At 32.9% G+C, this 13,770-nt stretch overlaps 2 protein-coding genes across 2 annotated transcripts; one reads left to right on the forward strand and one right to left on the reverse strand.

The window, feature by feature from the left end:
• Positions 1-6,292: 6,292 nt before the first annotated feature.
• Positions 6,293-8,216, forward strand: LOC108214831 (protein ASPARTIC PROTEASE IN GUARD CELL 1). The gene has a single exon (XM_017387043.2). The coding sequence runs from the start codon at positions 6,476-6,478 to the stop codon at positions 7,946-7,948; it is 1,473 nt and encodes a 490-aa protein (XP_017242532.1). The 5' UTR covers positions 6,293-6,475; the 3' UTR covers positions 7,949-8,216.
• Positions 8,217-10,060: 1,844 nt separating this feature from the next.
• Positions 10,061-12,807, reverse strand: LOC108211481 (peptidyl-tRNA hydrolase, chloroplastic). Its single transcript, XM_017383089.2, has 8 exons — positions 12,519-12,807; positions 11,905-11,989; positions 11,554-11,621; positions 11,415-11,465; positions 11,266-11,339; positions 10,931-10,989; positions 10,785-10,861; positions 10,061-10,704 (listed from the first exon to the last, which is right to left on the reverse strand). The coding sequence occupies exons 1-8, from the start codon at positions 12,762-12,764 to the stop codon at positions 10,591-10,593; spliced, it is 774 nt and encodes a 257-aa protein (XP_017238578.1). The 5' UTR covers positions 12,765-12,807; the 3' UTR covers positions 10,061-10,590.
• Between the last annotated feature and the right edge of the window lie 963 nt (positions 12,808-13,770).

A 13,770-nucleotide genomic window follows, 5' to 3' on the forward strand; every position in this document is an offset into this window, starting at 1 on the left:
GTTTTTCCTGATTTTTCATAAACTTGACGGAATTTCATATGTTTCGAGAAATATTGGTGCCACAGTCCATGCTTATTATTAGAAAATATTATACTTATTTTCGAAAGTGTTCTGTCATAAAAAATTATTTTTCGAAAGTAGAAAATAATTTACACTTTTATTTTGCATTTCGCTGTGCATCTAATTTATATACATGTATGTAATCTCTATCGCGGTTTACACATCTAATTTATATTTATTTATATAATTAAAGCTAAACTAATATTTTTATAGTGGATTAAAATAGATGGCATCAAGTATATTTAATTATCATGTTTATCTCTTTTATGATATTCTGAGTCGTTAAGATTTTATATTTAAGTTAGGGATATCTCTCGATATCTCTTTATCCCTAAATTAGATGATTATAAATTTTTGCAAAGAAATAAGATTCATCTTGAGATATTGTATTTTAACATAATTTATGATACAAAAGTCCTTTATCAGAATAAAGAAAATAAAAATTATCGTATTAAGTATTAAAGTTAAAAATTATATTTAAAATCTGTTGGATGGAAATATCTAAATTAATAATGTTTTATATTTATTTATCACAATTCTTTAGTTTTAAGTTTGTGTTATATTTTGTGTACTTTTTACAACTTTGTTTTCCTAAAACTAATAACGGGTTGTTTATCTTGTGCCCTCAGGCCATCATGGAACCAGTTTTTGGCCTAAATCTTGGTCCAAATTTAGACCGAACTATCTTTCCATTCGCTTAAATTTTGTTCCAAATTCATATATCAAAATTTTATTCTTCTAACTATCTTTATATTATTATTTTAATCTTTTAACAATAATATAAGATTTCATATTAATAGTAAACTTAATAAATTCATTAAATTAAAAAAACACTACATTCAAACAAAGAAAACAAAATTATAGAAATATCAAAGAAAATAAAAATAAAACTTAACATTTTACTTAATTAACTAAAACAAAAATTACAAAGATTCAATACCACTTTGAATTAATATATTATCCCCACAAATGCTCAATTAATACATCTCGGTGTGCAATATGAACTTCATTATTTTTTTTTTTTCGATGTCAACCAAGAAATTTTTGAAATCCAGCATTTTCAACTTTGTCGAATGTAATCTTTATCTTACCGAATGTAATCTTTATCTTATGTTTAATGTATTGTTAATTTGAATTATATAATTATTTAAGTAAAATATATTAAATATAATTTACAATTATTTAATAATTATATTAACATATAATCATTTAATTAACTAAATATAGAAAAGAATAAAAAGTTATTATTATATAATTAAAGGAATTTAGGCTGGTGAATAGCGCCGGCCTAAATTTAGGCCTGTTGACCGGCCTAAATTTGGACTGTTGATAAGATTTAGGCCGAAACCGGTCCAAATTTGGACGTGTTGGTAAATTTAGGCCGAAACCGGTCCAAATTTGGACGTTTAGGCCACTGTTGGATTTGCCCCGGCAGACGTTAACCTACATTAAATACTCTTTTTTTCTGCAACTAATATTCTCTCTGGCCATCTTTTTACATGAATAATTAATGTCTTTTTGATTACTGTATTTTATTCTTTAACTACCTATTTTACTTTTTTTACATATTATATTTAAAATAATATTATTTATAAATCATATACAAGTTAAAATATTAATAAATACTAACTATATATTTATTTTTATTTATCTTTCAAAAGTTTATATTTATAATAAAATGGTAGTTTATTTTAAAAAATGTCAACATAAAACAAATTTTTTATCAAATTTTATATGACAACTTTTAATTAATTTCGTCCCACAAATAATAACGAGCCCCCTCCCCCTGCATATACAATAATTTTCTAATTAAAATCACCTTTGAACTAACTTTTTTTATTAAATACCAAATTGGATGATTTTAATTAGAAAATTAATATATATGCAGAGGGCCTCGTTATTATTTGTGGGATGAAATTAATTAAAAGTTGTCATGTAAAATTTGATAAAAAAAATTTGTTTTATGTTAACATTTTTCAAAATAAAATAACATTTTATTATAAATATAAAATTTTGAAAGATAAATCAAAAGTAAATATATAGTTAGTATTTAATAAAATTTTAACTTGTACATAATTTATAAATAATATTATTTTGAATATAATATGTAAAAAGAGTAAAATAGGTGATTAAAGAATAAAACACAGTAATAAAGAAAATATTAATTGTCACGTGAAAAGAAATAGAGAGAGAATGCTAGTAGCAGAAAAAGAAAAGTATTTAATGTAGGTTAATCTGTGCCCTCAGGACACAGAATAAAGATTTAATTACCAAAAAAACTATTAAACCTATGTGATTTTTTCATTTTAACCATAAAACTACTTTTATTGCAAAATAATGCAACTAAGTAATACAAAATTAATTTGACATAACCCGATTTTAATAAATCTCTAACCATGGTTAATTCATAACTGACATGAATGTCACATGCACCACAAGACATCAATTTTTTAATTTAATTTTTAAATTTTACATAATTTATTATACATACATTATATTTACATTTTCTTTTTGTGTATAAAAATTCAAATGATAAATTTTTATTTAGAAAAGATAATAAAATAATTTATGAAACTAAATTTTTTAGAAGTATTAAAATGTGTGTCAAACTCTCGTTATCAGATCACCAAAATATTGCAAACTACCACAATATTTTAATAATGCTAAAAAGAATAATATAGTGTTAATAATCAAATCTGAATCTAACATCAGTGACAAAAAAATCCGAACCTAACATCAGTGACAAAAAAAAAATCATAATTTAGTGCTGAGTTTCTAAATACACAATAAGTTTGGTGGCGAAAAAAAATATTTTTTCTTAAATAAAATTATCAATTCGATATAAATTAATATAAATCGCATGAAAAGAAATCGATATATAGTACCTGATAGACGGTGATTTCAAAAAATCACACTAACATCATCGCCTTCGAACTTAAGTTTTAGTACGCTCTGTGTTTGTGTAGATTGTGAATTAGGATTTTGACCCTTAATGAGATGGTAAAAGTATTAATAAAACCCATGTAATTAATAACTTGATAATATACGTGGCACCATCTTAATTTTAACTTAACTATGGTTATGAACTAGTGAGATTGGGTTTTTTAAATAAATTTTTTTAAAGTTACTTGCATTATCCTGCAACAAATATACTATTATGGTTAAATTGAAAAAAACACGATAGTTATATGATTTTTTTGGTAATTAAATCCAGAATAAACAATCTGAACTAATAAACATAACTCACGTCTCAACTCTCAAGACATGCTATTTATTCCCATATTTTGATTTCCTGAATTTTTGATCTACCATTCGGATCAAGTAAACCTGAGTTCGCGTCAAATATTATGCTTGGTGAGTGGTGACAGAACATGGCATGTATTTTACTATTTTTATAAAATATAGTTATTTAAATAATGTATAAAAAAAGTTTATTTTGAATAAAATTTTATACATAGCACACTGAACACTTGCTCTGATAGACTATAGTATGATATAAGCATTTAGATTCAGCACACTGCACACCCGGCTGATACCATATGAGGTGATCGTTAGTTGATCCTCCTCTTAGAGTGAAAAATGTTTTTACAACAAATCATTATATATGTTATTCTGAAAATTTAAAACTATAAGTTGGATAAAGAAATTTAAGTTGGAGAATTATATTAGCGAATTGAAATAGAATTTTGAACTCAAAAAGCTATTTTGAGTAGTTTTTTAGATTAGGAATTTTGGTATGTTTTAAACCGTTCTTTACAAAACAATTATATAAGAAATTGCAGATTTAATTCGCAAATCAAAAAATCTGTTTCAATCAGCTAGTCAAAACATTTAATTTAATTCCTAACCCTTCAATTCTCTGACTGGACATATGTTATGAATAAGTTTCACTCCTACCTGGGATCACAGCCCCAATTTGGGAGTGAATGGTATATTCCTCCATGTATATTTATTTTTTATATCAAATTCAATAGTATAAAAATTACATTTGCTCAATTTTTATTCAAAACTTGCCTCTCACCACTAATTTTTTTTCTATTTTTTTAATTTCTAGATATTTCATTTTATTCTCCTAACCGAATACTAACACAATATTATACTGTGGGTGTTTGGGAAGAGGGCTTCTGGGCTTAAAAGCCTAGAAGCCCACTTCTTGTTTTTTCTGTGCGTTTGGGTGTTGGTTTGAAGCGCTTATAAATGGTATAAGAAGTCAAAGAAAAAAAGCTCTGAAACCTCGCTTTTTTTTGCCATCAGCTTCTTCTTCTTTCGATTCCTCCTGCTTTATATTTTTTATTGCTGTTATCACATCATGTTATCTCCGTGACTCCATCCATTGAATATAAAGGATTAAGCTTTTGTCCTCATTTTAATAAATACTCAAATATATTAATATTATATATTAATATTTATATAAATTGTTAAACACACTTATAGATCACTTAAATATTTAAATTTGAGACATTTTAGTCTGTTACAATATATAATTTCAAATCATAATTTCACTTATTTAAATTTGGTTAAATCTTTTCATTCATTCCTATATTATATTTTTAATATAATCTTAAGAAATAAATAAAAGAGACTTATAACAAAATGTGAGACAAAGCAAACCAAAAATCAATTTTTTTATATGATATAAATATTAATCTAATCTAATATTTTCATCTAACTTTACTCAATATATTTCGTAAATATCAAATAATATATTACAAAACTACGAAACTATACCAACTTATAAGTTAAGCTATCCAAACACTTAAAAAATTATAAGTCACGGTATCCAAACACTTCTAATAGCTTATAAGTCCAAACCAACTTCTCACTTCTAATCCAGTTCTTTATTTTAAGCAATAAGTCACTTCTTTTAAGCTCAGCCAAACGGCCCCACTATCATCAAACACCACAACTATAGTACAAATCACAGTGTTGGGTTACAATCGTTACATAATGTCAGATGAGGCTAAATTAACACCAAAAGGCTCCTTTGCATGTTTTTGACCACCGCGCACGACTCTGGTGCTGTATCGAGAGGGCAAGAGTATATTAAAAAAATTACTTCAATTTTGATGTAAGTTTATGCAAAATAATTCAAGTTTAGTACTTTAAAATGTAATTATAATATATTTATAGTAAATTTAACATTATTATCTTTCTTACCACCTTCAATCTAGTTCCACTCAAGTATATAATTCTTCCGTCCCATTTAATTTTGTACATTCATTAGTTGACGAAAATTTTAATGTTCTTTTAAAATATAGTAAAATATTTTATTTTAAAGATTTTAATTTTCTGAATAAAATTTAATATTTAAATTGTTATTCATGGGAAAAATTTTAAAAATAATTATATAACTATACTTTAGAAAAGCATTAAAATGAGATTGATATCATAAAAAAAAGCAGAAAATTAGAAATTATCTTGAAATTCTTTTTGCGTAATCCGTACAAAACAATTGAAAACATATTTCATTCTTTGAGAATTGAATTGAACGTTCAATTTTGCTGCAATAGTCGCATTACCACTGTACGATGGAACGATGTCAGGGGTTGTTTGGTTCGTGGGTTTTTGAAATGAGGTATGGAGTTTATCCATTTCAAACTATACTTGGTGTTTGGTTGGGAAAAACAAAATCTGAAACCCATACCTTAACCTAAGGTATGGGTTTTTGATACCAAGAGGGGAGGTGGGTATGAGATGGAGGTATGAGCTATATTATTTTTTATTTTTTTCCCTCTCTTTAAGTAATGAAATATTAATGTTTGATACAAAATTAAATCAAAGATGCAAAAATATATGACAATAATAATTTTATTAATATTTTTAATTATTAAATATTAATAACTTATTTTTTATAAAAATTGTATATATTGATTCCAGCACCCAACCAAACACATGATATCAGATATGATACCTCACACCCCCATACCAGCTTAATCCGATTTCTCATTCCAACCCGATACCACTCCTCGAACCAAACAACCCTTTACGATTCCTAACTTCTGTTTCCTTTTTTGTGTTCATTCAAGAGTCGATCACTCAAACAAGAAAATCAAATTTTAAGCAAATAAGTGATCGCCAACGAATTTCGAGCCTAACATTTCCAAAACCCCAAATCTCGTAATCTGCGTCCGCCTTTTACAGCCCGACACCCGGAAATTCGTAAACCTCCTGGGACCCGCTACATTTACCAGACTCTGACTCAAATCACTAATCATGTTTTAAACATCAATCATTTCAAAATCTATCTCCCTGCTAATCAACATGTTAACACTAATCCCAGTCCACATCTTCTAGCTGCACCTGTAACATGCCATCTCCATTACTCTCCTCCTTTCTCGCTTTTAATGCTCCTCTCATTTCCCACTCCTTAAAATCTCACTCTAAAGCCTCTAAAATACAATAGAGATTGTTGAAGATGATGAAAAAGATGGAGAATGCTAGTACTGTTTGGCTCTCTCTCTTCACTCTCTCTCTGCTATTCTCTCCCATCTCCTCCTCTCGCTCTCTCGGAAAAACCACTGTTTTTGATGTCTCCGCTTCCTCACGCCTTGCCAAACACGCCCTTACACAAAACCCTCAGTCTCTTGAACAACAAACGCAGACCACTGCTGCTGTTGCTTCTGGGGAGGTATATTCTGTGTCTTTGCATTCAAGGACTTCTCTGCGTAAACACACGCATAAAACTTATGACTCGCTCACACTCTCCCGACTCGCTCGTGACTCAGCACGAGTCAGCTTCATCAACTCCAAACTCGACTTCCAACTCAGTAACTTGACCCGATCCGATCTCAAACCGGTTCAGACCGATATCCGACCCGAAGATCTCCAATCACCGGTTACATCGGGTATTAGCCAAGGCAGCGGCGAGTATTTCGCGCGTCTCGGCGTGGGAACGCCAGCGAAACAGTACTACATGGTGCTCGACACAGGCAGCGATATTAATTGGATCCAATGCCAGCCTTGCGAAGATTGTTACCAGCAGTCCGACCCGATTTTCAACCCGACCGACTCTAATTCATATTCTAAACTGTCGTGTACGTCTACTCAGTGCAGTGCTTTACAAGTTTCTACTTGTTCGCGTGCTGGAGATTCGTGCTTGTATCAAGTGTCGTACGGAGATGGATCTTATACTGTCGGCAATTTCGCGACTGAAACGGTGTCGTTTGGGAGATCCGGCTCGGTTCCTCATGTTGCGATCGGATGCGGTCATGACAACGAAGGATTGTTTGTCGGAGCTGCTGGATTGTTAGGTCTTGGAGCTGGTGAGCTTTCGTTGCCTTCTCAAGTGAAAGCGACGTCGTTTTCGTATTGTTTACCTGATCGTGACTCAGCGAGTTCATCGACTATTGATTTTAACTCGGCGATGCCGGCGGATTCAGTGACGTCACCGTTGCTTCGTAATCCCAAGGTTGACACGTTCTTCTATGTCGGAATGACCGGACTGAGCGTCGGCGGCGAGTTACTCTCTCTTCCGCCGTCGATTTTCGAGATTAACGAGTCAGGACGCGGCGGTGTGATAGCGGACTCAGGAACAGCTGTGACTCGTTTGCCGAGTCAAGCGTACACCTCGCTCCGTGACTCGTTCAAGCAAGGGACTCAACACTTACCGTTGTCGACTGGCTTCGCGTTGTTCGATACATGCTACGACTTGTCGTCGATGACGAGAATCTCGGTGCCGACCGTGGCGTTTCATTTCGCCGGCGGCAAGACACTGCAACTGCCAGCAAAGAATTACCTGATACCGGTAGAAGCCGGTGGCAAATACTGTTTAGCATTCGCGCCAACAGCAGGATCACTCACTATCATCGGTAACGTTCAGCAGCAAGGGACACGTGTCAGTTACGATATCGCCAATTCAAAAGTGGGGTTCTCGGCTGGTAAATGTTGAAGCAGTGAAAGTGATGCAAGTGTAAAAGTGGAAAGAGTTGTTGTGGTTGTCAATTACGTTTCTACCCCTGATAAATGTATAAATTATTAATGAGAGTTCTTATTTACAGGTGGGTGGGGAAGTAGGAACCAGTAATAAGTTTATGGGCAGTTGTGGGATCATAAATGTGACACTTATCTGGTGCAGAGCCCCTGTCAAAATTAAATGAAATGTATGGAGTTCGATGTCAAATTCAATTTTATGAAAGTCTAAATTATTTGTTGCAAAAGGCACTGTTTCGGAGGGTTCATGATTTGATATATTTTCTCAAGATGTCTGTGATTTGAAAGACAAACAATCACCTAGATGCAGCTAAATTTCTCTGTATTGATAGTAATCAACTTTTGTACATTTTTAATTTTGGATTTCATAAAGTCTATATATAAATATTACTTTTATTATATGACGATGAACAACTTATTTCGAAATATACATTTTTTTGTAAATTATTAAATTCTTTTTTTAGACAAGATACTATACAGTGGGTGTTTGGCACGGGCTTATAAGCCCGGCTTCTGAATTATAAGTTAGAAGCACTTATTGGTACCGTTTGTGTGAGAAGTCAAGAAGTACTTAAAAAAAGCTACGATTACTAACTTTTGTCTCACGACTTCTACTTATTTACCAAACACTTTTATCACTTATAAGTCTTAACTTACTTCTAATTTCTACTTCACTTTTTTACTTTAAGCAATAAACACTTATTTTAACTTCACTCAAACGGCCCCATATTATTGTTAAGTCCATTTTTTCAATAAAATATACTCCCTCCGTCCCACCCATTTCTTATCAAATGGGTTGGGCACGGAGGTTAAGGAATATGTATAAAGTAGTGGAAAAGAGGAAGAAAAGTGGGTAAAGTGGTGGGACCCATTGATTTTTAATGTATAAAAAAAAGATAGTGGAGTAAAAGTAGTGTGAAAAGGGAAAAAAAGTGGAGAAGTGGTGGGACCCATTGACTATTTTTGGTAAGTTTTGAAAGGTAAAGAATTGGGTGGGACACCCCAAAAAAGAAAGTGTAAAGAAATGGATGGGACGGAGGGAGTACTATATTAAAAAATTAAAAAATTGCCAAACTATTTAATTCTAACTTATAATTCAGAAGTTTGACTTATAATTTTTCTTACGACTAGTCATAAGCCCCGCGAGAAAAGTCTTTGCCTGAGGACTCTGTGTGTTGTGAAATAAATTGAGATAGTTTAGCTTTTATGGCCAATTTTTGAGATTCTACGAACAATTTTAGATGATGGGTTGGGTCGTCTCACTCAAGCCCAGTTTTTGGATATGTCCGAATCCAATTTGAACTCAAAACTGAGTTGAAAATTTTCAACCCGATCAGAACTTTTTTCGACATCTGATCAGTACAAAAGAGTTACGAGTGAAATGAATTAGAAGTTAAAAGCAAGTTAATGCTTACAAGTGAGTGATCAAATTGTTTAGGAAATAAGTAGAAGACATGAAACAAAATATAGTAGGGTAGGGCCGTTTGGATTAATTAAAAAGAAATGACTTGTTGCTTAAACTAAAGAAGCGGAATAAAAGTTAGAAGCAAGTTAAGACTTATAAGTTATTAAATTTTTTTGTAAAAGAGGTAGAAGTCGTGAAAGAATATCTAACATTCTCAACTTTTTATAGGTGCTTTAGCTTTTTACACAAATGGGTCAAGAAGAGCGGAAGCTACTTTTAAACACATGCTTCTTGTAAGCAAACAGACACAGTATTCACAACTTGTTATAACTACTTCTTGACTTTTTATACAAACGGTACGAACAAGTGATTTTAATTTATAAACCCAGAAGTCGGGCTTAACCCGGCCAAACACTAGGTAAAGTTTTCTTTTCTAGCAATGTTTACTCAATGGACCGGGCCAACAGAACCATCCAGCAAAGACCGATTAACTTTGGCCCTCGATTTGCAATTACTGAATACAAGTTCTCTGAAATTCAGATCAGTGATTTGGATTTGTATACTTGAACACCAACACCATACAAATTTGGTATGACTATTCGATGCAACTTGTTATTGCATAAAGCATAAGTGCACCGCACAAGTAAAGTGAAAACTGTTCAAGGATTAAGATAACAAATTCTAGATCTCATGATTAAAAAAAAAAAAAACTCCTATTACATCAAATATTCCACAAATCGTACAGTACATCATTCTCTTGTATCAATTGCAAAGGAGATAAATAATGTAGTATATACAACCTTCAGAACATTGTACTTAAAAGATGATCCTGTGCACTAATGTTGATGCTAAATATATACTATGTAGAGCTCTCAACACATTTAGGTATCTCCTAGCTATCCAAGATATGTGCTAACAAAAGTTAAATTTTGTGTTTCGGTTGTAGAGAATGCAACGGAATGAAATAAATTGTTGGGAAATAAGGGGGGTAGGGGTGAATAATTTGAAAAGAAAAGGAGCTCAGTACCATTTGTCGAGGATTAGAACTTAAAGAAAATGATTGGTGGAGAATGGAGCATTCCTTCAAATTGAGGAAGGATGAAAATTTCGAATATTTAGCTCACTACAGTTCAAATTTAATTTCATCATACCCAACTTTTTTTCATCCCAACCAGATACGACATAGGCATTTCACTTTAACCAATCCGGTCCAGTGGTTTTGCAGAATTCGCGAACGTCGCACTCTTATCAAAACCATCAGACAAAAGAATGTGTACTGCTTCTACCCCCTTTTGAAATGTAAATTCCAACTAGTAATAACACAAGAATTTGAACTTTAAAATTCATATAGACATATAATTTTCTACAGACTTGCAATTGTATTACTAACCTCTTCAGATTCTAGATTGCTAAATGCACGAAGAACGAAGTTAAATGCTTCAATACTCCCAGAAGGCCGCCCAATGCCTACAAACAGACACTTATAAAGTTTAAATAAACACAGAGACATTGAATTCAGATACAATCTAGAATTACCTATTCTTAGACGATTAAATTCACGCCTGCCTCCAAGGTGATGTATCACACTCTTCATCCTGGAACGGAAAAAGGAAAAAGAACATTTTAGAGTGCAGAAGCAATGTCTTCCTGACCACCTACTTAATTTCATCGAGGCAACGATTTAGGCTCTACAAGTTTTGCTATACTTGGGACAAATATACTCAAAGCAGGATTGCATTTAAGTAATTTCAAAAAACAGTTAAATTTAAAAACCCTGTATATATACTTAGGTGCCCCTTGTCTATGAATTTTTGTTTATTTTTAAACAAATTTTAGAATTAGAGCAACTAGTACAAAGGAAATAAAGGTACCCATTATGCCCTCCATGTCCACCTTTGGACAATAATCGCAGCTTTGCGAAAGGAAGATCTAAGTCGTCATATATCTGAAAATAACGGATCATGAATTTAGAGGCCTGTGTAAGATGATTCTACTAGGGGGGAGTGATAAAATGCTATACCAAAAGAACTTGCTTTAAGGGGATCTTGTAATATGACACAATTGCTCCAACCTGGAAATTAGCATGCAAGTTCAACAGTTAGTTATGTCACACTGTATATGTGTCCGCGTTAAATTTTTAGAACAAGGAGCTCACTTACAGACTGACCGCTAGCATTCATGAAAGTCTGTGGTTTACATAGTATGACAGGAACGTTTCCAATATGCCCTGGAGGAAATAAGGAAAATAGGCAGTACATTAAGAACACGACACTACCAAGTACACCACTACATGACACACAACTACACAAGACACTTCCTGAGCAAGTACGCGGTAATTAAAAACTTATTTTAGGGATAGATTAAGTGCATTTCTGTGCAAGAGTATGGTGTGTTTTTCATTTGCCAAACAATTTGATTTGTGCTAGATGTTTATGGGATCGATAGCCAAGAGCGTGCCCTCTGTGACATCAAATTTAAAAAAAGTTAAATGCAGCTCAAACCAAAATCACCTTCTCCAAGTAAAGACTTAAAGGAACCACTGGTCAAGGAAATCCCTTCAGCATTTGCTATTCTATCTACCATCTCAAAACCTACCTGTACAGTAGTATAATACATTCAATTTCATAATATATCAAACAAGGTAATGCACAGCCAACATACACAAACAAAACTCTCCGGTAATTTCAACAAAATCCTCATAATATCCGATAAACATCATAACTTTCATAGCACCTAAATGTTATCTCATACAAGCTCTCTAGTTAACAGACCATCAACGAACAAAGAAAACCCCCAATAAAAATCTCCTGCAACGAGCAAATAATATTCAAAAACCTTAATGTTAAAGCATCCGCAATCCGAGAATGAAAACACTAAATTCTCAGCTAGAGGTCTACAACATGCAATCTCAATGTACCATATAAATCATACCAAAGTATTATAGATCATACCAAATTGTACTAGAGTTTCTTAGTTCATATAAAACACAAGCAATGTCAAAATTCAATATTATAATAATCGCATAACTCGAACTTCTCTCATATCATACATATACATATATAATACAATTAAAGTGGCGCGTGAGAACAGTTTTAGCGTGAAAACACGGAAAACGAGTACTGACGTTATGACGAGTGCCTTTAAAAACAAAGCCGCGATTTCCAAGGCCAACAATCAGCCACGGTGACGGTGGAGGTGTAGATTCCGCCGTGGAAGAGGTGGAGGGCTGAGCTTCCTCCGACATAAATCTCAATTTATTCGACTTTAAATTCTTCAAATTCAAACCGATTTTAAGGGATTTAAAAGACGAAGAATATGAGAAACGCGTAGAGATTTGAATTCTAATGCTTGGAATTATGACTAAAACCATTTCCTTTGACACTCAATTGTAAAGCTTTCGTGTGAACAGAGGAAATTATTGGAGTGCATTGAATTGAGATTTTAAAGCATTTTATGAAATCCGTGGGTATTTGATTGATATTGTTTGAAATCTATTAAAATCTTGAGATATTCAATTAGGATTTTAAATTATGCTAAAAAATCTGGTGGTATTCAATTGAAATTTTAAATTATGCTTTAAAATCCGATGGTATTTAATTAGGATTGTTTAAAATCCATTAAAATATGATGGTATCCAAATGCTAATGGATTTTTTTGGATTTCATAAAATGATGGATTTTGTGGGATTCTTCGGTGTATTTTAAGTTTTTTGAGATCCCACCAAAATCAATGGGATTTTGAAGCATTGCGTTTAAATCCTATCAACTCTGCTAGGGGTGTAAATGAGCCGAGTCGAGCCGAACTCTAGAGTGCTCGTGTATCGTTTGTTACCGAGTCGAGCCGAACTCTAGAGTGCTCGTGTATCGTTTGTTAAAAAATTAGCGAACTCGAACTCGAGCTCGAGCTTGGATCGAGTCAAAAATATTGTTTGAGGATCGACTCATTAAGGAATAACTCTGTTCACGAACGGCTCACGAACCGCTCACGAACATGTCTCACGAGCTTTTGCTCACGACCGCTCATTAACTTACGCTCACGAACTTGTCTCATAAATCACCAACCGCTCATGAATTGTGTTTTATCAACTCTGCTAGGGGTGTAAATGAGCCGAGTCGAGCCGAACTCTAGAGTGCTCGTGTATCGTTTGTTACTGAGTCGAGCCGAACTCTAGAGTGCTCGTGTATCGTTTGTCAAAAAATTAGCGAACTCGAACTCAAGCTCGAGCTTGGATCGAGTCAAAAATATTGTTTGAGGATCGACTCATTAAGGAATAACTCTGTTCACGAACGGCTCACGAACATGTCTCACGAGCTTTTGCTCACGACCGCTCATTAACTTACGCTCACGAACTTGTCTCGTGAATCACCAACCGCTCA

The sequence above is a fragment of the Daucus carota genome, chromosome 3 (genome assembly GCF_001625215.2).
Source record: "Daucus carota subsp. sativus chromosome 3, DH1 v3.0, whole genome shotgun sequence".
In the NCBI taxonomy this organism is placed as follows: Eukaryota; Viridiplantae; Streptophyta; class Magnoliopsida; order Apiales; family Apiaceae; genus Daucus; species Daucus carota.